Source organism: Neomonachus schauinslandi, chromosome 13, assembly GCF_002201575.2.
Source record: "Neomonachus schauinslandi chromosome 13, ASM220157v2, whole genome shotgun sequence".
Taxonomy (NCBI): Eukaryota; Metazoa; Chordata; class Mammalia; order Carnivora; family Phocidae; genus Neomonachus; species Neomonachus schauinslandi.
Genome location: NC_058415.1, coordinates 50,537,941 through 50,562,539, shown reverse-complemented (window position 1 = coordinate 50,562,539; position 24,599 = coordinate 50,537,941). Strand labels below are relative to the sequence as shown.

Below are 24,599 nucleotides of genomic sequence, written 5' to 3'. Positions count from 1 at the left end.
CTATATAGACCACTCTGAGGTTCTCACGTAGGCATCAGAAACATCCAAGAACACACTGTCATCAGTAAGGGACAGCAAGCAGAGGTGAGTAAACATAACATCACAGCACAGCAGTACCATCATGCAGTACCGTTCATGTGCATGTTGTGACTAAATCTGTAGGAAATGGTTAAATTAAGTTGCACTTTTTTTTTTTAAGAAAAGAGGGAAATAGGTAAAATCCTCCAGAAAAATGTCTATAAAAATAGTTAAAATATAAAATGTTTTGTTGCATAGTGGAATGAACATAAGTTTTCTAAAATATTCAATTATGTAGAACATCTTCTACTAAATATTAGTATAGCTAAAATCTGAACCAGATAGTAAGTAACTTGGTTGGAGTTCCCCAAGAAGCTGAGGTACACCAGGAAATAGAAATCCTAGTAGTCTCAATAAAGATTGGTGTCTTTTTTTCTGAATAAACTAATGTTGCCTATTTTTAATATGCAAAACTTGCAAAACTGATTTAATATTATCTCTAACTTTTCTTGCATAGCTAGCTGTTCTTGCTCACAGTGAGCTCAATAAAAACAATAGAATGCTCCTCGTGAATATATTGTCGTTTTGTTTAATGGCTTGACCATTTAAGAAAATTCATGGAAGCTTATTTAGAATTAAAGTAACCCTTTGGGGGCGCCTGGGTGGCTCAGTTGGTTAAGCGACTGCCTTCGGCTCAGGTCATGATCCTGGAGTCCCGGGATCGAGTCCCGCATCGGGCTCCCTGCTCGGCGGGGAGTCTGCTTCTCCCTCTGACCCTCCTCCCTCTCATGCTCTCTGTCTCTCATTCTCTCTCTCGCAAATAAATAAAAAAATATAAAAAAAATAAAGTAACCCTTTGTTCAGTAGACCAAAATATAAAGCAACATTGAATTTTCTCTTTGCTCTTTCTGAATAAAGTAAGTCTTATTATATGACCTATTCATAGTGTATGATACTGACATGTTATTTAAATTACACTTTCAATTTTTTCAGCTTCTCAGCTTCTAAAATACTCAAATATTGAGAAATATTAATGGTGAATTAGTTAATTGAAATTTACTTTTTTTTGTCTAGTTCCCATGTCATCTCTCTTATTGATAGGAAATATCATTTATGAAACAAGCTGTGCTGAAGATGAGTATCAGATTGTGGGCTAACTTCTACCATACTTTAATGATGGACTAATAGCTGAAGATCTTCCTTCATTGTGCAAACATTTAAATGTAAATAAAATCTACTGGTTGATTGATTGGTACTATAGTAAAATAGGAACTCTTCTGTTGGGATTAGTTTCCTAACTCATTTTTAGCAAGAGGGCAGCTGTATAAGAAACATCAGTTATAGTTTTGCTCTTTATCTTCAACACAGCTATGTTTGTGTACATGAGCACATATACATGTACAAGCCTGAGATCTTTGATTAATTTCCTGGAGGATCTCAGGGCTTGTATTATTGAAAAGGTTTAGCTAAGTTTTTAAAATAATAATTATTCTATTTAAGATTTCTTTATTTGAGAGAGAGAGAGAGTGTGATAGCATGTGAGCAGGGGGGGGAGTGGGGAGAGGGGCAAAAGGAGAGGAGGAGAGAATCTCAGGCAGACTGTCTGCTGAGCACAGAACCTGCTGCGGGGCTGGATCCCCCATCCCTGAGATCACAACCCAGCTGAAATCAAGAGTCTGTCGCTCAACCAACTGAGCCACGCAGGTGCTCCTAAAATAATTATTATTTATGTAAATTTTCTAAATTGGTCATTTGTGCAATAGTTTAAAAAAATGAAAACTGCTGTTTGTTAGAGGTATTTAATTGGTAAAATTTTTTTTAAAATATCGAATCTCTGCTAATATTAATGAATTCACTTTATATATATCTATAAATTTGCTTCAGACGTTCAGTAATATTTAAGTAATGGTCTATATTTAAATTATTGCTTTAAGGTTTACAACCAGGGCTATGTTTAATTTTGCAAATTATTCTCCTTTGTAACTTAAAAATTTAGCTCTTAGTTTTGCATTTCTTCTTGGAAGTGGTCGTGAGAAATTTTTTTAACTATACATGAGAAATAGCTAAGTCAAATTTGGATACTTAGGTTGAAGAGGATGTGAGGTTTTTAGCACTCACTTTAAAATATTTGAAGAGCTGTCAAGTGGAAGAGTGATTAGGCTTGTTCTGTATTACCTCTGAGAATAAAAATAGGGCCAGTAGATAGAGTTATCATTAGATAGATTTTGGTTCAATTTATTTATCTCAAATAATCAGAAGTACCAGAAAATGCGTGGGCTGCTTTCCTTTTGCTGAAGGGTGTTTGAACACAGGTTACGTAAACCACCACTTGGTGGCTCTGTTGTAGAGCAGATTGAAGCAGTGTTTGTTTGGATCTTTGGCCTTGATCTTGAAGTTGGTTTCTGTCAGATTTTGTAAAGACCAGGGCTTAGTGCAGTGTCTGCACTTTATCTTTCTCTATATTATTCTATTAGAAAATTATTCTTCCTTGCTATTAGAGAAAGACATGCATGCAAACACGCATAAAATACACACCAAATTTTGCTGTGGTTAGGCTCAAATTCTGCCATTGTTGTTGTGTTTTTTTAAAAAATAATGTAAAAAAACAAATAAATAATGTAATTGCCTTATGTAACTATGTCTTGACCTTCCACTTCACAAATTAGTGCAGGATGGACAGCTTTAAGAATTCTCTTGTTAACAAGAGCTTCAAAAAGTTGAAAGGTAGACTTTTATAGGGGAAAAATGTTTATCAGTGGTTAAATTGTATGATGGAAGTTTAGATATTTTCTGTGGGCTTTTTTTTTTAAGCCTTTTAGACTAGTGGTCACCGAAGTGTAATTATACACACTTCCAGAGAATGCAAGAAAAAGAATACCAATACTTCTGAAGTAAATAAATATATATAAACTTATGTATTTGTCTCTCCATTTAAAAATTTCTGATTCCATATATTATTGTATTAGTACATACTAACTTATAATACTACATATTATTTTATAAGTAAATAAAAATACATACTGGAACAGGTACTTAAAAACATTTTCACTGATACGTTTATATAAGTAATGAATAGACTATAATAAAGAATCGATGATGGTCACACTTATTATTTCTAAAAATATGAGACCATTTGAGTCCTTAAGGTGAAGGATAAATGGAAAACCTCAACTGATTTGTGCTCTTATTGCTGTTATTGTTACTGTTGTTCTAAGGTAGTACTGTACCAGGAGAAGCAGAGGTAAGTAGAGGGACTAGAATAAAAAAGAATGAGGAACTTAATTGGCAGTTAAAATGGAGTTGAGTTTTGCTGAAAAGAACTTCCTCACCATAGCTGAAGGAATACATACAAGTTATAAGAAGTTAAAAAGATAATGAGAAAAATGCCCTCAGAGACTTCTGTTGCTTTGTGAAGGAAGAGAGAATGAATATCATCAGTTAATTAAGCAGCATTTGGAGGAGTTTTATATGTACATATTGCTGTAGAAACCTCTGGATTGGCAAGTGAACTCTGTGTTGCCTCTTCCTTTCAAGACCAAAATCGCAGGCACGAGCATGAGAGAGCTGAGAGGAAACTGATAGAAAGTGTTTCAGGTCGTTTGGAGTTGGAGACAGAGAAGCAGATGTACAACTGATTTGTTCTCAAAGTTTGAGTCTAATTTCTTTTTTCCTAGCCCTTGATTATCTCCTTGACTGGCTCTAACAAATAAGTATTCACAGAATGCAGCTTCTTAACAAGAGTTAACTTCTTTAAAGGATTTTTAGAAACTCATTCTGGAGAAATGACGTCCAGTTCAGCAATTGGTGAAGTAAAAAGAGATTTATGGTGTAAACATCAGTGCGACTTAAGAATTTACATTTCTCTTTTCATTCCTTTGAGGTTTTTCACAAGTTATTACCAGCAGTGACACCAAACAGGATCCTCCCACCTTTTCATCTGTCTCTTTCTGTGTGAAGTAGTTGAATAAAAGGGTGAAAATTACATTTTATGTGGGATTAGCCCATACTGTTTCTTTTTTCCTTTTGAAGACCCCTCTGTTACATTTAATTGTGCAACTTTTCTGGATTTAAAAAGTAAACTGGCAAGGTTTTCGAATGCATAATGCTTTGTGTGTGTTTTACCAAGAATGACATTATGAAGAATTTGATTTAGTATATGAGGAAAATGTTGGTTTCCATGTTTCTTTAAATTATACCTGTTCTATCTTGTGATGTATTTCACAGGATCCTACACATAGTCTGCTTTGGAGGTTACGTAGTCCAGGCCTTCAACGGATGTTTGGATCCCCTTTGGATTCACTGTGCTTTTCAGTAATTATGTTCTTGTCCAACTGATTAGCGAAAGTATCTCCTTATATAGAAGTACTCCTACCAAAGGAAAGATAGTAAACATTAGGCTTGAAATCAGATTTTGTTACCAGTTTCTGAACTTTTTGCACATCCTATACCACAGTCTTTTAATTAGAAGTTTTGGTTACAACACCATAACGTAATATGTAGTCTTTTCAAATTGATTTCTTTCACTTAGCAGTATGCATTTGAGGTTCTTCCATATCTTTTTGTGGCTTGATAACTCATTTCTTTTTATTGCTGAATAATCTTCCATTGTATAGATTTACTGCAGTTTGCTTATCCATTCACCTATTAAAGGACATCTTAGTTGCTTCCAGATTTTAGCAATCATGAATAAAGCTGCTGTCATCATTTGTATGCAGGTTTTTTGTATGGATATAAGCTTTCAACTCTGGGTAAACACCAAGTTCAATTTTTTAAGAAACTGCCAAGCTGTCCTTCAAAATGCTGTATCATTTTACATCCTGCCATCAGTGAATGAGAATTTCTGTTGTTTCATATCCTTGCTAGCATTTGGTGCTGTCAGTGACTTGGATTTTGACTATTCTCATGGATGTGTAAGTGGCATCGTATTGTTTTACTTTGCAATACCCTAATGACATATAATGTTGAGTATCTTTTCAGGTGCTTCTTTGCCATGCATGTATCTTCTTTGGTGACTGGTCTCTTCAGATCTTTTGCCCGTTTTTTATTTGGGTTGTTTTCTAATTTTTGAGTTTTAAGAGTTCTTTAATCAGGTGTGTTTTGTGAATATTTTCTCCCAGTCTGTGTCTTGTCTTTTCCTTCTCTTAATGATTTCTCATAATACATACTTTTTAGCTCCATGTCTCCTATATATTTTATTTATTCAGGTGGGATTAAGGGACTTACGAGAAGAAGTTAAATTCAGTCTGAGCCAACATTTTCATCCGTGATGCTTCTTCAGTGGTCATTCTGGTTCTGTTAAGATCTGGGAGGCACTATAGAATATTTAAATGTGTAGATTTTTGAAATATACTTGGGTTTGGATTTTGGTTCTGCCACTTCAGTTGTGTGAACTATAGGGCCAATTGATTAAACTCTGTTCCTCAGTTTCATCATTTGTAAAATGGGGATAATAAATATGAATGCCTGGGGCACCTGGGCGGCTCAGATGGTTAAGCATCTGCCTTCGGCTCAGGTCATGATCCCAGCGTCCTGGGATCGAGTCCCGCATCGGGCTCCCTGCTCTTTGGGAGCCTGCTTCTCCCTCTGCCTCTCTCTCTTTCTGTCTCTCATGAATAAATAAATAAAATCTTTAAAAAAATAAATAAATAAATATGAATGCCTATTCCAATATGTTGGCATAAGGATTAAATGAGTTAACACATGTAAAGCGCTTTAGAGAAGTGAACAGTACCTAGTAGATGCACAGTAAATATCAGCTCTTGTTATAATTATTTCTGCCATGGTTATTGTTGTCATTAGAATTTTCTGCTTCATCCCCTCAATATCCTACTTGCTGTCTCTAATTGGTAATAGGGTCTCTATATTGAGTCATAGGCTGCTATTATGTAACTTCTGCTCATTTGTCCTTGTGTGTCCTTTGGATTATGGAAAATGAATTTAATACTTTTTCTAAATGATGTTTGTTCAGATTTTGAAGCTGATCCCTTCTTCCAACAAATGAATTGTAGTTTTGTGCTAGGCACCAGAAAGTTAAATAAAATATGGCCTGGCTTGGAAAGAACTTCGCTAGTAAAGGAAAAGAGATGTGTAAATTAATTTTTCCTACCTACCTGTGTCTGACCTTAAATTATATAGTCCCTGTCTCTTCTCTCAAAATGGGTGAACTCTGTGTTACTGAGACCAGCCCCTCTATTTGTATAGTGGACACATTCTCTTTTGGTATCTGTAGGTGTTTTTTTCTCTGTCCCTGAATTGTGTTCCTTATCACTTAAAATTTAGTAAAACCAAAGTTTTTTGTTGTCTCAGGAAAGAAATCCATGGAGGCATAGCATTGCTGTCCAGTGAGCTATGGACTTTGTTACTAATGAGATTCTAGCAGGTTGATAACACTAGAAGCCTTGGAGAGTTGAGATTCTAGAGGGAAGGATCTAGAGGGAAGGATGATGAAATGTGCTGTTCTAAATGGCATAACCACTGAATGTGATTAACTTAAAATTAGATGGGAAAAAACTGAAAGAGAAAACAAAGCAAAATAGTTTAACCCTTTTGATAACCAGCTATAGGGTTGCCTAATAGGAATATTGGATTTTGATTTTCTTGTGTTCTCCTCCAGGATATATATTTTTACATAATTTCAAAAATGTTACTTTAGGTTTCTGAATAGCAATCAACTCTTTAAAAAAAACTTCTTATCTTGGAAATTTTCAAACAAAAATAACAAAAAAAACAGGAGCATTAACTCCTATGTACCCCTCTCCATCTTCAGTTATCCCCTTCTGACTAATTTTTCATCCATAGTACTACGCGCTTCATATTGCTAGATTGTTTTAAAGCAAATTCTAAGCATTTTCAGTTCATCTGTAAATATTTAAATATGTTTGTATCTCAAAAATTAGAGATTTCTTTTTAAGCATGATCATAATGCCCTAAAAAGTTAACATTGCTTAATATCAGATATTCAGAAAGTGTTCAGATTTAACTTACTACTCATTGGTTAGTATTGTGATATTAAGATCGATGGATTGGTACAAGAATTCCCACCCTACCACCTAATGATTTTAGTAGCTATTAATTATTGTTGAGATCCAATATTTCATTAAGGGTTACAGAATAGTGATATTTTTAATCCTTAGACATCCAGTGTTCAAATTTCTCTGGTTGTCTCTCTCTCTCTCTCTCTCTCATATATATATATATATATATATTTTTTTTTTTTTTTTTGAGAGAGAGAGAGAGGGATGGGTGGGGGGCTGAGGGACAGAGGGAGAGGATCCCAGCAGGCTCCATGCCCAGCATGTAGCCTGATGTGGGTCTCGATTGATCTCAGGATCCTGAGATCATAACCTGAGCTGATAATCAAGAGTCGGATGCTTAACTAACTGAGCCACCCAGGCACCCCTGTCTTAGAATATTTTTAAAACTCTATTTGTATGAATGGAGATCCAGATAAGTTCCCTACATTACAATTGGTTGACACTAAGTTTCTTTTTCATCTGTATGCTTGTCCTTCTCATCCCATCCTCCTTTACCTCCCTCTCTTTGCAGTTTATTTCTTGAAGAAACCGGGTTGTCAAGAGTTTCTCAGTTTGAATTTTGCTGATTGCATCCCATTGTTTTATTTAATATTCTGTAAATTGGTAGTTAGGTATAGAGGCTTACTCAGATTCATGTTCAAGTCTTTGACAATATTTTAGAAGCAATGTTGTGTCCTTGAGGCACATAATACACCATTACTTCTCTTTTTTGTGATCACGTTCATAGCCATTGTGATATCTTGTCCACAGTGGCTGATAGGAATGCTCTTGATATCTTGAGGCTAGCTGTTGTTTAGTAATCTAGTTTTTTTCCTCTGGGAATTCTTAGTAACTTTTTTTTTACCCCTGAGTTCTGATTTTTTACAGGATGTGTCTCAGGTATGAGACACTGCAGTTGGCAAGCCTTTTCAACGCGAAGACCGTCACCTCAGATCACTTTTTTCCTTGTATTTCTTTATTTTCCCTCTCCACTGTCTCTTTTTTTGTTTTGTGACTTACTCTATCACTTTATTCAGTTTTCTGCTCAAATGTTACCTTATCAAATCACATTGATCAATCTCTGTGAAAGCATCCTGCTACTGTCTTCTTATTCTAGTTTTTTCTTTATAACACCTGATATGTATTTATAGAGTCTCCTATGACTTAAATAAATGCAGGGACTTTTTTTTAATTCACTGCTGTTTCCTTAATGTTTAAAATACTGTCTTCTACATAGTAGGTGCTCAGTAATATTTGCTGAATTAATTATATTAGGTTGTTGGACTCATGGGTCATTCATCTTGATCTCTTAACTTTTATAGTATATATTTTTTAAAGATTTTATTTATTTGAGAGAGTGAGCAAGAGAGAGAACACAAGCAGGGGGAGTGGCAGAGGCAGAGGGAGAAAGAAGCAGGCTCCCCACTCTGCTGAGCGGGGAGCCTGATGTGGGACTCGATCCCAGGACCCTGGGATCATGACCTGAGCGAAGGCAGACACTTAACCGACTGAGCCACCCAGGCGCCCCTTTTATAGTATATTTTAAATATATTTTATTCCTTCTCTACATTTAGAGTGTTTCTTTTCTTTCACTATCTTCCAGGAACCACGGAATGTTTGCTTTTGATAACTGTATGTTTAAATTCTAACATTTCTTGTTCTCTGGTCTTCTTTCACTACACCATGTACTTAATGGCTGCAGGGTCCACTTCAGTCTAGGGATACTAAGTAGACTCCTCCACCCTTCCTTCTCCCCCATTAGATTATCTTCTGATCCCTGAATTTTCTTTATTCTTCCTTTGTTCATCTTGGTTCTTTATTTATTGTAGCTGGGTCTTTCTGGAAGCTGGTTTGGGTTTCATCAGTAGCTGTTTAGATATATTTCTCTAGGAGAGCTCTTTCATTTAAGTGGATGAGGTGGGCCTCCCAGTAGAGTGCTTGGACCTGTGGCATGGAGCGGAAGGGTAAGAAGGTAGGGTTCAGTTGGCCCAACTATTCTGAATGGATTTAATTTAATTATCTTGCTGTGTGTTTCACAGCCAACTCTTCCTTGCTTCCAAGACTCTCAAAGAAAGAATTCTGTTTATTTGTGGTGTCTTTTGGCTATGGTTTTGCTTTGCTTTTATTTTTCTATCAATTTCATCCTGCTTGTTTACATTTTGTAGGACTCTGGCAAAATGTCTTTTTAGATGATACCCTTTTTTGTCATCTAGTATTATGGTTTCATTTCTTTTTTAACTGTTTACAAGGTTACGTTCTTGGAAATGGTTGAAGAAATATACATATGTTCATAGAGCAAAATTGGAACACTCATTTTCTTCTCTTCCCCTACAACTTTAACTTCCCTCTCTGGAAGTAACCACTATTAATAATTTACTTATGTTATTTTTAACATAAATATGATCATTACTCGTTAGCTTACTTTGTTGACTTAATCATGTCTTGATCATTTTTCCATCTTATGAATTTATTAAATTTTTTCCAGATGTATACAATTTCTCTTTTTACTAATGAGTTAAAAGTAATATTTTATTGTTTTAATTTGCATTTCTTGATTAGAAATTAAGTTGAACTTTTTTTTAAAGATTTTATTTATGTCAGAGAGAGAGCACAAGGAGGGGGAGTAGCAGGCAGAGGGAGAAGCAGGCTCCCCACTGATCAGGGAGCCTGATGCGGGGCTCGATCCCAGGACCCTGAGATCATGACCTGAGCTGAAGGCAGATGCTTAACCAACTGAGCCACCCATGTGTCCCTAGTTGAGCATTTTTTAATGTATTTTTTGATGATTTGTATTTCATATTTTATGATATGCTTGACTTGTTTCTACCTTTGCCCATGTTTTTAGTTATTTCTTAATGATACCTAGACATTGTATGTATTCTTATATTTGCCATGAAAAAATGTATTTCATTAATAGTTGCTTGTAGAGTACCTCTGTCTTATTTTATTTATGTTTCTTTTTTTTTTTTCCTCAGAGGTCTTACTATTTATTTAGCTAAATTTGTTGATTTTTTTTTTCCTTTATGGATTCTCCATTTTATGTTTTACTTAGGTAGGACTGATGTTAGTTTTATCCTCAGTTACTTTACAGTTTTTATGTGCTATTATTGTATTTTTAAGTATCTGTCTTCTGTCACTTCAGTGGGTTCTTGGTAGGGAAGGGAATTAGGTATGTGTGCTCAATTTGCTGTCTTCAGCAGGAATTCAGACAGATATTTAATTATTTCATGTTCTAGGGTTTGTGTCCTGGTTTAATTTAATAATTCAGTATCAAGAAGTTTCACAAGAATGTAGTCACTCATAACATTAGATACGCTTCCACTTTATGCATTAAAACTATTCTAAGTTGAATTATTAGCAAGTAGAATGTAGGCTCTATTGAGGCTTAAATATACTAGCATAACTTAAAAATCCTTTTAAAATTTTATCCCTCAAAACCTTTGTGATAAAAAAAAAAATCTTTGTGATTAATAATTCTTGTACGTTTGTGTACTTCCAGTTGGGTATTTAAAACTTTTATTTTAACAAAAAGCAAACACACATGCATGCATGCAGAATGGGGGTGTGAAGGACAGAACATGACAACACTGATATTTTAAGGATTTTGAGTGAGGCATTTTGGGGTAAAGTTACTTTTTCAGAAAGAATGTACAAATGTCACCCCTTTGAGGATCATAATCGATGAGAAAAAACTTTATAATTTCCTAATACTAAGGATGAGGTAATTATCTTTGGAAGTATAGTCAGGTGTTGTTTGCAAATGATGCTTTAAAAAACAAGTTAGTAGGGTGATGAAAATTAAGGAATAGTGAAAAGACTTGAAGTTTGATCCTTGATCTTCAAATAATTTGTCATGTTACCTTGTATGAGTCACTTGACTTGTTTTCACATTTGTGAAATGAAGTGCTTATGCTAAGTTATTTCAGATACAAATTGTACAAAGCTTTGGCATCCATGGTGCAGGTATAATGGGCAGATGGAATCTCTGAATACATTCACCAATACTGTGTTATGGAGAACTCAATCACTTAGACTTTGGATAATTTTTTTAAAGTTTTTATTTTTAAGTAATCTTTACATCCAACATGGGGCTTGAACTTACAACTCTGAGATCAAGAGCTGTGTGCTCTACTGACTAAGCCAGCCAAGCACCCCAACCTTCAATAATTTTACATGTAAAACAGAGAATGCCAAATTTATGAAGCACCATTTCTTCACTCATAGGATATGTATAGCTGTTTAAAATAAAGAAATAAAGCAAAGCCCACCTTCTGCCCACTAAAAAGATGGAAACAGACCCAAAGAATATATAGATGAAAAAAATTCTTGTCAAGATTTACCTCTTTTGAAACATGGGGAGTGTGTATAAACACTTTGATTCTGAATCTTTGGTGCTGGTAACCTTATAAAATAAGGATTTTACTATTACAAGCTCAGGGCAGAAGAGCTCTGTAGCTGTGTGGTTGCTTCTTAAGCTTATAGGCTTAAAAAATTAGGTGACAATATATGTAGCTCAGTGGTTCTTGGCCATTTGAAGTGTTTGGAAAAACACACAAAAATAATATGAACATAAGGTACATTCCATTAAAAAATATTTGTACACATTCATATATATTCCTGTAGTCTTTCAGTAAGAAATATAGGCTAATGGTATATGACAGTGATAATTAGCTAGAAGATTTGCCGTGTATGACTTAAGGATCTACTAGTGTAGATTCTCCACTTATTTAATAAAAATATCTCTAAGATTTTCTATTACTGTTTATTTACTCACATATAAATTCAAAGCAAATTAATTTCATAAAAGTACAGCTACTTCAAAAACTGTGATTTAGCATATAAGGGATTCCAGAGTTGTATCATTACACACTGAACCCTGGACCGAGGATAATAAGTGAGCTTCGATTATATTGCCTGGATGTTGTAAATGTACTTCTTTTTTCTAGAAAATCTGGTATCAAAAAGGTCGGGGGTACCTGGCTGACTCAGTCAGTAGAGTATGACTCTTGATCTCAGGGTTGTGAGTTTGAACCCCATGTTGGGTATAGAGATTGCTTAAAATAAAATCTTAAATAAAAAAAGGTTGTTGAGTGAAAAAAATTTAAGTAGAATGTGATTTACTGACATGTGTTACTTATCTTTCACTGGCTACTGCTATCAATAAGAAATTCTTTTGGATTATTATTCAAGTGATGAATGTATCAAGTGAAAGATAAGTGGCAAACATATCTTGGGAAAAAGAAAAATAAAGTATTGCATTTTATAAACTTTTATATAGACTTAACTTACTGTAATACTAGACCTTGTACTTCAGAGATATCCTAGGACAATTTGCCTTAACTTTTACAGGAGAGAAATTCTGGGAAGGTAAGGGATTTGCCAAAAATCACATACTTAATAGCAGAGTAAGGTTTAGAACTCAGGTATCCCAACTTTCAGACCACCTCTCTCCCCACCTATCGTTATATTCTTCTGCTCTTACTTCATGATCAGGCAATGACTTCTAGTTGGAAAACAAAACACCGTTTTTCAAAAATTTATGTTTTAAAATCTTTTAAACAGACTGCAGATTTTCACTCAGAATCAGTGAGTACAGATTTAGAATTTTAGATTAAAGATGGCTAAGCATGAAAATGAACTTTTTGAGACTATGAACAACTTAGCCCTTTATTTCTTAATTTGTTTTTGTCTCAAATTGCAATACTTATGTAAAACATTTTTTTTTTACACAAAAGGCTTTTTTTTTTTTTTTTTTTTTTTAAGCTGTTTGGAGATATGTGTTGCTTTGGGGGAGATATGTAAAATATTCTTTGGCATCAAATAATTAAAATTGCAACCTTCTTTTTTTTTTTTTTTACAAGTTCTGTTTGTAGGCACAAATATAATTTATTGATTCATTTTTCCACATTAATTTTGGAATAGGGAGTAGTTTTTTAATTATTAGGATGTAGGAGGGTCAGTCAGGCTCAGTAAATTGTTATTATAAAACCAGTGGAGTAGAATTGTTTATGGCCTCCCCTATACATTGTATTATCTGAATTTTCCATCTGTCAGTCAGTCAGTTTTTTCTTATATAAGACTAGCAAAGCTAACATTTGGGGGTTCATGACTTTAAAAAGAAATTAGGAATTCAAAAGATAAGTACATTGGAGGTGTGAGTACCCAAAGTTTAAATGACATCTGGACTTAAGTAATGTCCAAAGCTAAGGTAGTTGGGGCTATAATCTGTCTATATTCAAAGTTTTAGCATCAGTTACAGAGGTTTTATAACAAATGCATTTTTAAAAATTATAGTGTATTAACTTTATTAATTAAAATCCTCTTGATGAAAACTTGGCCTTAGGCATTCTCCTTTAATTTATTGATTTAGAACAAAGTGTTTGAAAAAGCATATAAAAAGATTTAGGATAATTGCAATGCACATGGTGTCCAGCTTGCCAGTGATATTTTTCCTTTTTTGTAGTTTATAAAGCAAAGTATTTTAAATTCCTCCTACGATGGAATTTTACTTTTTCATTAATAAGCAGTGTTTTACTCAGGGTTTCCAACATTAGCTTTCGTTTTGTAATGTAGAAGCTTCCCTGTGGTATAAAGTGTTGGGACAATTTAATTAGGGAAAGAGATCATGGAACTCCATGTGATGGTATAAATTTTCCAATGCTTCCATGTTCTACTAAATTGGAATGAAAATACATTAAAATTTACGTTAAATTATATCTGTTTTCAAAGTTGAGGAGTCAGGGGAAAAGGGGATGGGATAGAGATTGTGGAATGTGTTTGGGACTCCATGGTGGGAGGTGGGGTCAAAGAAGCCTTTTAATCATAAGTAGAAAGGAAATTTTGACGAGGGCATTTAGGTTACATGGTTCTTTCCCCCTTTTTTGTTTGTTACAGGCAAAGGGGAAGATAGTGATGTACTCAGTATAAATGCAGATGCTTATGACAGCGACATAGAAGGCCCATGCAACGAAGAAGCTGCTGCTCCTGAGGTCCCAGAAAATACAGTCCAAAGTGAAGCTGGTCAGATAGATGACCTGGAGAAAGACATTGAGAAAAGTGTGAATGAGATTCTGGGACTGGCAGAGTCTAGCCCAAAGGAACCCAAAGCAGCCACCCTGACTGTTCCTCCACCAGAAGATGTTCAGCCTTCCGCGCAGCAGCTGGAGCTGCTAGAACTTGAGATGAGGGCGAGAGCTATTAAAGCCCTAATGAAGGCTGGTGATATAAAAAAACCAGCCTAGTTATTTGACTTGAATCTGAGTTCTAGGTGTGTTTGAGCAAAGCCCCATCATATAATTTTGTATATGAAGTTTATTTTGAGTCTTATGTGATATTTCTCATGTAATCCTTATTAGATAAACTCATCTTAGGCCTAAAATACCTGTGTTTTTTTTTTTTACTGTTGTTACTTTTATATATGTGTTATTGCTTTATGAATTCATGGCAGATATCATTGGATAACCTGGATACTTTGTTAGATGAGCATTTAGCTATGTCTGCAAATTAATATCTGAAAAGCGATTAGCAAAGAGTCACTGTATTTTTTTCCTTCATTTTTAAATGTTTTGGCATCAAACCTAAAAGCTTAAGAAAGATTGACCAAGCATGTTGCTCTTAAGGTTACCTATATTTTGTGGTAGAATATTAAATTATTGCTTTTAGATTTGTTAACAATTTAAGAAATTTAGTCATGCTTATATGCACTTTTAAAATAAGTCTGTCTTGGGGACACCTTCTGTGGGTGTGAATTTACTGGTAAAAACAGAAGAACATTTTTTGTTGTAAGGCTTAGAGGTCTGAAATGGCTGAGAAAAATGTTTTTTATAAAAGAAAAAAAAGGACTTAAGGCCATTTTTAAAAATGTAGAAGTAATTGCCCAACTTTAATTCCAGCAGACAAGCCATTCTAACAGGTATTTGATATTATTGGACACTTGGTTCAAGTTTTTTTCTTCAGTAAAAAGGGAACATATGTGCATTTACATTCCAAGCTATTAGGAAAAGAATATTTTATTGTACAGGCTTTTATCTCATGTTTTTGCTTGAAGATCTGATGTGCTATAATTCCATGAATTAAAAATAATAAAGACTATCATCCTGTATCTGAAGACTTTTGATACATTTCCAAAAGCAAAATTAATTTCAGGAAGCTTTGATAAGTCGATGTTATAATTAATCTAATTTTGTATAGTTTTTGTAAATAAATTAACATCCTGCATAATAATGGATGCTTTTTGCCCCATCACTAATTGTAGTTGTTTGATACTGAAATTTAGGTAGAGACTCTTAAAATAAATTAATTTTTTTTCTAAAATATAAATCTGAAACCACTGTTTTTATACTTGCTAACAAATTACTATATTTTATTCATAAACCATGCTCTACTAATGTATGAGGATTTTCCTCATACATAAAACTTGTTGGAATTGTGTTATATTAGCTGGCTTAATTGTATGTAAATTTTAGAGAGTTTCTTGTGGAAATAGTGTTTATGAAACATAGAGTTGCAAAGTTACAAATTTATTTTTTTGTTGTTTCTGAATATGCCTTTAAATAATCCTGTCATATTTCTCCCCCCCCCGGGAATCTTTCTAAGGTAGCACAGGCCTATGTCATCTGGGGTACTTCTCTTAGGCTGGTGAATGTGGGTATGATTCGAATAGTGAGTTCTGCTTCAAGATGAAAAAGCATTGATTATGGCAAAATAATTTTTTATTCCAACTGGAAGTTAAAATAATAACAAAGTAGTATGGAACAAACTCTATTGCTGCTTACTAATTATAAAATGCAGTAGATGACATTTGTGTGATTAAACATATAGTAGTAGATAAGGGTCTGAGTGCTTTGTAGCTGCCTAGTTACCACCTTCATGAAGCATTGTGTGTCTGCTCTGTTCATGGTGCAGAATGGTCTAGAGGACATTTGACTAGCGTGGTATGTGTGAGGTAGAATGAGCTTAACAAATTAGAAGCCACTTAGTTTCCTACCTTGGAAAATCAGCTCTTCTTCTCTCTTTTTTTTTTTAATGTTGAAAGACACAAGCGCTTTTTGAAAAATGAATGGCTTTGGAGAATAGGAATATGTTTGTTTTAGGGAAGCCTACGTAATTGGGAGAATACCATATATTGATCTAATGTTGCCATTTAAATCGTCAGCTCATAGGTATTTATTAAATACCTCTGAGGTGTTTAGTCTTGTTCAGAATCTCAAACTCAGGGATGTTACAGTATAGATTTTAGCACAGAATAGACTGAGTAATAGTAAAGATACAGGTGCTACTGCTTTTTATGCTTCTCCCTTTTGCCAAAGTAAGGAGAATTTTTATGAAATGTGTAATTAGTAAATTAGATCAAAAAAGGTTTTGACAGCCTTATTTTTTATTCAAATTGAAGTAATCCTGGTATTTGATCAGGAACTTGAATGATAGGTGGTACCTGATAATAACAGGTCCTCTGCGTTCGGCCTTGGGCCACTTTTTGATGATCCTGCTAATTCACACACTCAGTGGTGGGGGGACAGGTTATTTGCTTGTTTTAATGTTAATCTTTTCCCTATCAAATGCCTTTCTTGAACATTTCCAGTCAATGAAATAAGGCATAATGGCATATGTAGCCTGTCTATGTGATGCCCTTGTTGGATTTGCAATTGCCTCTCTACGTTTTCTTTCAAGTAGATTCCCTTTTTAAAGCAAAAAAAAGCTAATGAATATTATCAATAGGAATGCAAATATATTTGTTTGATAATCATTTTAAAAATGCATTGTGATGAGGTGAAAAGCCTTTGAGTTAAGAGCAGAGGGTTTGATTCTGCACAAACCAGCTGTGTTACCCTGGAAAGTAACTGTAAAATGAAATAAATTGTTAGCCAATAATATATCAGATTTGTTTCTGCTATAATACTGTGTGATTTCAGTACAGAATGCTGTACAATTTGGTAAACTTATTTCTTACTTCCCTTCCCCTTTTCCCTGATTCAAAAATGAAGCAGCCTGTTTATTTTTTTTAGAGATTTTATTTATTTGAGAGAGAGCGCGCGCACGCGCAAGCGTGGGGGGAGGGGCACAGGGAGAGTGAGAAGCAGACTCCCCACTGAGAAGGGAGCCTGAGATCCCAAGACCCTGGGATCATGACCTGAGCCTAAGGCAGCCTGTTAACCAACTGAGCCACCCAGGTGCTCCTGAAGCAGTCTGTTTAATCCTTTTTTGTACTACAGTGTTGCTGGCTATGAACAATCCAGTTTTTGGTTTTTTACTTTTTTCCTTTTGCCTGTTAGAGTCTTTATTGTCAGGATTTTTTGGTAAGCACACTGTCTAGAATTATTCACATTGGCCCATAAATGTAAGTTATCTTTAATTTACTGTTTTATTTAATTTCAAGATAATAAGTATATAATTTTAAGTTAGTAAAGGGTTTTTTCCCCAAGGCTTAAAATGAAAACTCTCCTTCCCTATTCTTTTTTTTTTTTTTAAAGATTTTATTTATTTATTTGAGAGAGAGAGAATGAGAGACAGAGAGCATGAGAGGGAGGAGGGTCAGAGGGAGAAGCAGACTCCCTGCTGAGCAGGGAGCCTGATGCGGGACTCGATCCCAGGACTCCAGGATCATGACCTGAGCTGAAGGCAGTCGCTTAACCAACTGAGCCACCCAGGCGCCCCCCCCTATTCTTTTTATACCAGCTTTTGCTACTAAGAGATAACCACTTTCAAATCTTTTAGTGATTTTTCTATTTATCTCTGTATTTCTAAGTAACATGATTATTATGCTCTTTCTTGATAGTTCAGTTTTAGGTTTTATTGATCTATTTTGGAATATGAAGATGAAGATCTGTTCCTTCTACCTCTTCCCTAAACACATACCTTCCTCCTCCATCCTTTCAAAATGGTGCAGTTACATCACACTTTTTGATAACATTCAATATTAACACTATTTTGACTATGTAAGTACTATTCACAACTGGGTTGTGTGGTATCTGTAATTACATTTTCTTTTTGGGTCCAGTTATGTTTTAAGTTTTGGGGAATTAATAATGTAATTACCTTATTATTTCAATAGCTCAGTGTTCTATGTAGCACACATTAACTTATACCCTAACTGTCCTCCAGGATTAAAAATCTTTTCTCAGTAGGTTCAAATACATTATATAACCTATCTTTTTTTTCTCTAAAGACATTCCTCCTGGAACTCTGTTCTATGCTAATCTGGACTGGTTATTCTTCACCTCTTTCATGTTGGATATCCCAATTTCCTGAATCTTCTGTCTTCATCTTTTAGTTTATTCCCTCATTTTGGTGGTGTACCTTTTCTAGCAGCTTCCTGTGAAAGAATGCAGGAAGAGTAAATTGTTTTGATTCATTGGTGTGACTCCGCATGGCTCGGTTCTATCTATACACTGCATTGAAAGATTATGTGAGTGTTGATGTCTAGGCTGAAATCATTGTCCTGAATTTTATAGGATTACTCCCATGCCTTCCAACTTCCACTGAAGCTATTGAGAAGTCATTTGTCATTTTGATTCTTGATACTTAAATGTGTCTTCTGTTTGTTTCTCTTCAGAAGCTGTTAGGATCTTCTGAAATTTCTTGGTGATGTGTCAGAGAATGGATCTTTTTCATCCATTGAGTTAATCACCGGTGAACTTTTTTAATGGGAAAATTCAATGTCATTCAGGTCTGGGAAATTTTTTTTTTTTTTAAAGATTTTATTTATTTGACAGAGAGACACAGCGAGAGAGGGAACACAAGCAGGGGGAGTGGGAAAGGGAGAAGCAGGCTTCCCGCGGAACAGGGAGCCTGATGTGGGGCTCCATCCCAGGACCCTGGGACCATGACCTGAGCCGAAGGCAGACGCTTAACGACTGAGCCACCCAGGCGCCCCAGGTCTGGGAAATTTTTAAATATTACTTTAGGTAAGTTCCTTCCCTCTTTTTTTTTTCTAAAATCTATTTTTGGAGCTCCTTTTATTAAGATACCAGTACCTAGCCTGGTTATTACATTTTTTTATCTCATATTTTCTGTTTTTCATCTTTTTCTTCTACTTTCTTGTATATTTTCTCAGTATTCTCTTCCAGTTCTTCCACTGATTTTTAAAAAAATTTCTATCATATTTTTAATATCTCAAAGATCTTTTTATTTTTTACTCTCTGAATATTCCAGTTTATTTTTATTTATTTTTTTGAATATTCCCTCCTAAAAGTAGCATTATGCTCTTGTGTCTGTAGGGCAGTGGCTGCACCCTGGTGTCCAGGTGACCTTGCTCATATCCTGGTAGGCCATGCAGGCAGAGCTTGAACCTCCAGCCAGCCTACGTCTTGGTGCAACAACCTGCAGTCCTCCTAGGAACATGGCCAGACAGGTAGTCTTGTGAAGAGTCTCACAAGAACATTTAATTTACCTTTCTTTCTTGAGGGAGGCTCCCTGTCTTGCAGAAAGATGTCTTGAATCAGTTTTCCCATCTGCCACCCTGGTTTCTTTGAAACCATCTGGTCCCTTTTACTTTGGTGTCTCCCTGCACAAGGGCCATGAGGACTTGGCACCTTTGACTACTGTTTTCTCACTGTTTATGTAAGTAATAACCTGCCTGAATCTAAAAAGAGCTCATTGTTTTTTTTTTACCGACTACATTTGGGAACCCCTGGGTTGGCCTTTGGTGGATGTAACATTTTACCTCTCTGAAGATGTTCATTAATTTTAGTGGTTGTTTTCAAGTTTTCTTCTTTTTGTCTTCTGTTTTCTTCAAGTTAATGTTTTTCTTGTTTTGTTCTCTGTTTTCTCAGATTTCCTTAAATCTTTGGTAATATTTGGCTGCTTTCATGTGTAAGAGTAAGACACTAAAAAGCTGATTGGGAGTTCTGTTTATGGATGAGGCACTTTAATGGGTGTAGTTCACTTTTCTCTTGGGTTGGCTAAGGATATCCACAGTTCACTCTCAAGACTTTTTACTTAAACCCCCAATTTCGATAGGCTAACCCTGCTGTTAACCACTTGGTATGCCTATGTTTATCATTTCATGCTTCAACTTTGCTCAGGTCTTCTGTGAAGCTGGTGAATGAATGGTTGACTTTTGTGAGGAGACCAACTTTCTTTTTTTTTTAAGATTTACTTATTTTAGAGACAGAAGACGTGTGGTTGGGAGGAGGGGCAGAGGGAGAATCTTCAAGCAGACTCCCCGCTGAGCGCAGAGCGTGATGCAGTGCTCAGTCCGTTGACCCATGGATCAATAATTCAAATCATGACCTGAATGGAAACCAAGAGTCAGACACCAAACCGACTGAGCCACCTGGACGTCCTGAGGAAACCAACTTTCATGTTTCATCTGCTGTTCTCTTTGTTACTGAGCTTTACTTGGGTTTGTGTTTAGAATCAAGTGGCTTCTTAGTTTCATTTGTCTATAGGCCCATAGGTTGCAACCTTCACCAGCTAAATCCATCCCACTCATGTATTTGTATTCCAGCTTCCCAAATTTTCTTGACCCATCTCTGTCTTCTCTGCCACTATCTGAATAGATTACTGCTTTTAATCTCTTTACTTGTCATTTTAGTGGACTTTCATAAAGGCACAATGACAAATCTGTTTAGTATGCTTTAAGCAGATACTGCTTGGTTTTTTAATGTTTTTACCTTTGTCGACTGTAAATTTTTTTTCTTTTCTAAATTCCATGTTTAGATTAATGTAGAATCTTAATTGATTATAAGTGGAAAGGTGTAAGAAAGAGAATATACAAGGATGACAGTTGATTAGAATCAGTGATAACCTGAGGCTGGCGAGAACACTGTTGCTTAAAGGTGGCCATATTTCCTTCTTTCTTTCACTCCAGTAATTTTTACTAGAGTATGTGTTGGTGTTATTCAGTATTCATGTTCTCAGACATGCAATGTACTCTTCCATTATGTAATTTCACATCCTTTTCTTTTTTTCTTTTTCTTTTACTTTTTTAAAAAGATTTATTTGTGAGGGTGGGGAGGGAGGGCCAGAGGGACAGGGAGAGAATCTCGAGCAGACTCCGTGCTGAGCGTGGAGCCTGATGCAGGGCTTTATCTAACAACCCTGAGATCATGACCTGAGCTGAAAGGACGCTTAGCAGACTGAACTACCTAGGTGCCCCCCTTTTCTTTTTAATTTCAAGAACATTTACTTGAATTATTGTTTTGTTTGTTCTTTTGCCTTGCTTTGGTTTTCTTCTGGATTTTCTATTATTTGCATTGGGTCTTCTTGTCTATCATCAATATATGTCACTTTTTTGTGAATTGTTATCTTCTTTTTGAGTTAAATTTTTTTCCCTTTTCACCTATTTAAGGCATTATCTTTTGTGTTTATTCACACCTGTGCTCCTTCTAGTTTAGTTTTCATGTCCAAAGTGTTTTTTTTTAATTTCTAATTCTTCCCTGAATTCTGTCACCTCATATCTAATTCTGAATCATGGTTATTCTTTTATGGCTTTTATCAGTTTTTAAATGACTGACATTTTAAATGCAAGTAATAGTTTTGATGTGTTCTGTGTGTCTGTCTTTCTGGTGAACTTTTATTGTCTATAGGGATCTTATTCTGCCCCTTATTTATTCTCTTTTAATTTATAACAGTATTGCATAGGATTTGACCTTGATATTTTTATTTCCCATTTTTTACGTGAAGCTCATTTTTTGGAACTTTATTTAGAAGGAACCGGTTCAGATTAGCTTTTCTACTGTCATGGCCCTTTGACTGTTTCTTGTTCCCTAATATTCAAATTATGGTGGCTTTCTTTCTGAGATTTCCTGGCTCTGTTCCCCTCCTCCATTTTTACCTGGACTTTTCTTTTCATCCTGTTGTTTTTCTCTAGCTTGCTCAATTTGATTCCATAACCAGTTGATTCATTCTTCTTGGTGTGGAACTCTGTCCTAGAAGGGAGCCCTGGCTGATCAGTTTTAAGAGTTCTTAGGGGCGAGACTTTCCCAGCTTCTTCAGACCTTATACCTTGCATTCACCTGATATTTTCACCTTCCAGTTTCAGTTCCTGTCTCAAGTTGATTTGCCATGATTTCTACTTAGTTTTTCCTACTGTCAGGTTTATTAGATTCCCAAATGGTTTCCCTTCTCTTTCTCCCACAGAAGTGTTGATACTATGGTTTTATGACTTGTTAGTGGTTTGTTCTAACCTACTTATATTTTGGTGTTGTGAGGATACCTATACTTTTGTTTTATGGTTTTTGGTTTTCTTTCTGTTGGTCAGCCTGGTATTATGTAGGGACTTGAAGAGATTAAGGAACTCTGTATTTCATATTAAGGAAAACTAATTTATATGTAAAATAGCTTACTGAATTATTTACAAAGTATTCTTAAAATTATTTGGTGAATTTTGACGAGTCTTTTTTTTTAATATAAAGTGATATGAGAGTTTTTATTTAAATTCCAGTTAGTTAACATATAGTGTTATATTTCAGGTGTATAATATAGTAAATAAAAACTTTAAAAAAATGAATTAGGTTTGACAAGTCTTTCTTAAGTTTTTTTTTTCCTTAAGTTTTTAAAGTTATTCTAAAAACAAAGCCTGTTTATCTTATTGGGTAGAAGCAGTTGTCAGCCTAAGGAAAAACAAGTTAATATTGCTCCCTAATAGCAAAGGAATTTGGCTTTATTAGGTATATTTTCAAAATTGATAGTTATTGCCAGTTGAAAGATTTTTTTAATCTGTTAAGATTAAAAGTCATTTATATAAAAATAAAAAGATGACATGATAGAGTTAAAGGACCAATATTTCAATGTTTTAAAATTTGGGGAATAGAAGAATTGAATTCACTGTGTCACTTTTTAAAAGATAAATTGTTTCTTCCTTTGAACAATTGATATTTATTCGTTACTCTTCTGTTTTAATATATTTTCTCTGCCTGGAACATATTTTCTCAAAGTCCAAAAGAGAACTGCATGTTTTGACAACTGATTTTTTTTCCGCTCCAAATATATTTGATGTAAGATTTTTAATAAGATTCTATCTTTAAGTGTGGTATTTAAAATCACCAGATTAATGAAAATTTGGTATTATTGCCTGTCATGTTTATCAGTCTATCATAACAGGGACACAAACAAAAAGCACTCTGCCCAAGATGAGATTCAGAAAGGATGAGTACCCAGTCATATAAAGTTTTTGTGTCTGTCCCTTAGTGAAAACGAAAGCTTGATGTAGTTGAGAGCTATAAAACAATTTTGGTATTGAACACCTGTGTGATAAATAGCTTATTTATTCTGGGATTTTTTTTTTATTAGTAAATATGGAAGAGGAGAGTATAATATCAAGAACACTAAGATACCAAATTAAAATCTGGTTATGCAACCTTTTGGCTTACTCATGATTATTTCAGCCTTCATGTTTATTTCTAGGGCAGATCTGCAGTGTGTAAAAAGAGAAAAAAGTGTGTTACCTTTGTTTATCTTATTTACAGCCAAACTTAAATGTTAAAATGCCACATTTTTTTTTTTCTGGTCAAGTTTCATGTTTTATAGGTCTTTCTTGCCATTAACATTAAAATATGTAAAGGGAATAGTTTTGCATTCTGAAGCCTACAAAAAGGTTTTTGCTGCACACTAGTTAATCAGACTGCTGCTGTAGTCACAGGAGAAGGAACTGAGATGATCACTATATATACAGCACGGTTGTGAGACTGTGGAAGACAAGTCATTATCCCTGGTTTTTTGTTTTGTTTTATTTTTTAAGTATATTCCTACTATCAGCTATTCTCTCTCTCTCTCTTTTTTTTAAGATTTATTTATTTGAGAGACAGAGCAGGGGGAGGGGCAAAGGGAGAGGGACAGAGAGAGAATCTCAAGCAGACTCCCTGCTGAGCACCAGCACTCAGTGCGGAGCTCGATCTCATGACCCTGAGATCATGACCTAAGCCAAAATCAAGAGTTGGTTGTTCAACCAGTTGAGCCACACAGGCACCCTAGTATTTTCTTTTAAATATACCCTAAGATATCTTTTTCCACCTAATCTGTAGACTCATTAGTCGGAACCTAATGTGAATTTTAGCTTACGGCAAAAGTCAGTCTTAGATAACTTAGTGTTTTCCATGCTGAATACGTGAAATCAGTTCCATTTGTAGAACATGTTTGTATCAACATAAGACAGCTATAAGAACTTGGTTTTCACATTTCTCTTTCTATATTAATTAATGTGAATTGATTTAAAAAAAAAAAAAGTCTGCCAGCCTTTAGTGAAAGATAAGCATTTCATTGATATTTTTTTTAATACCCCAAATGAGCCTTTATTAGGTACATTAATTTGGAATTCAGGAACCTTTGAATTGTAGCTCTTCCTCGAAGTATTTAAACATCATGAGTTTTCAATCTCAAGTGCATTTTATTATGAAATTTATGAAATTATGTGCCTTTAATAGCTGGATGGTAATAGAAAATAGAGTTTTGGTTGGTAGAAAAATGGAGTTGACAAGCTTATGGAGAGGAGGTGGAGGGGTATAGTTTACCCACATTAGCTTTGTTGATACACCTGCCTTGAAACCAGCCCTACCTGACCAACCCTCTTATTAAATCTTTTTTTGTCCTTTTTTCCCCCTTTGCTCTTCCATCTCACTATTTTTTTTT

The 24,599-nt window shown here is 34.9% G+C and overlaps 1 protein-coding gene across 1 annotated transcript in view; it reads left to right on the top strand.

Moving 5' to 3' along the window:
• The window catches only part of CAAP1 (caspase activity and apoptosis inhibitor 1), a 42,511-nt gene extending 27,264 nt beyond the window's left edge, over positions 1-15,247 (top strand). The window contains exon 6 of the mRNA XM_021681029.2: positions 13,926-15,247. Within this exon, the coding sequence (XP_021536704.1) occupies positions 13,926-14,272 (347 nt within the window). The 3' untranslated portion in view covers positions 14,273-15,247. The remainder of the gene's footprint in view (positions 1-13,925) is intronic.
• The last annotated feature ends 9,352 nt before the right edge of the window (positions 15,248-24,599 follow it).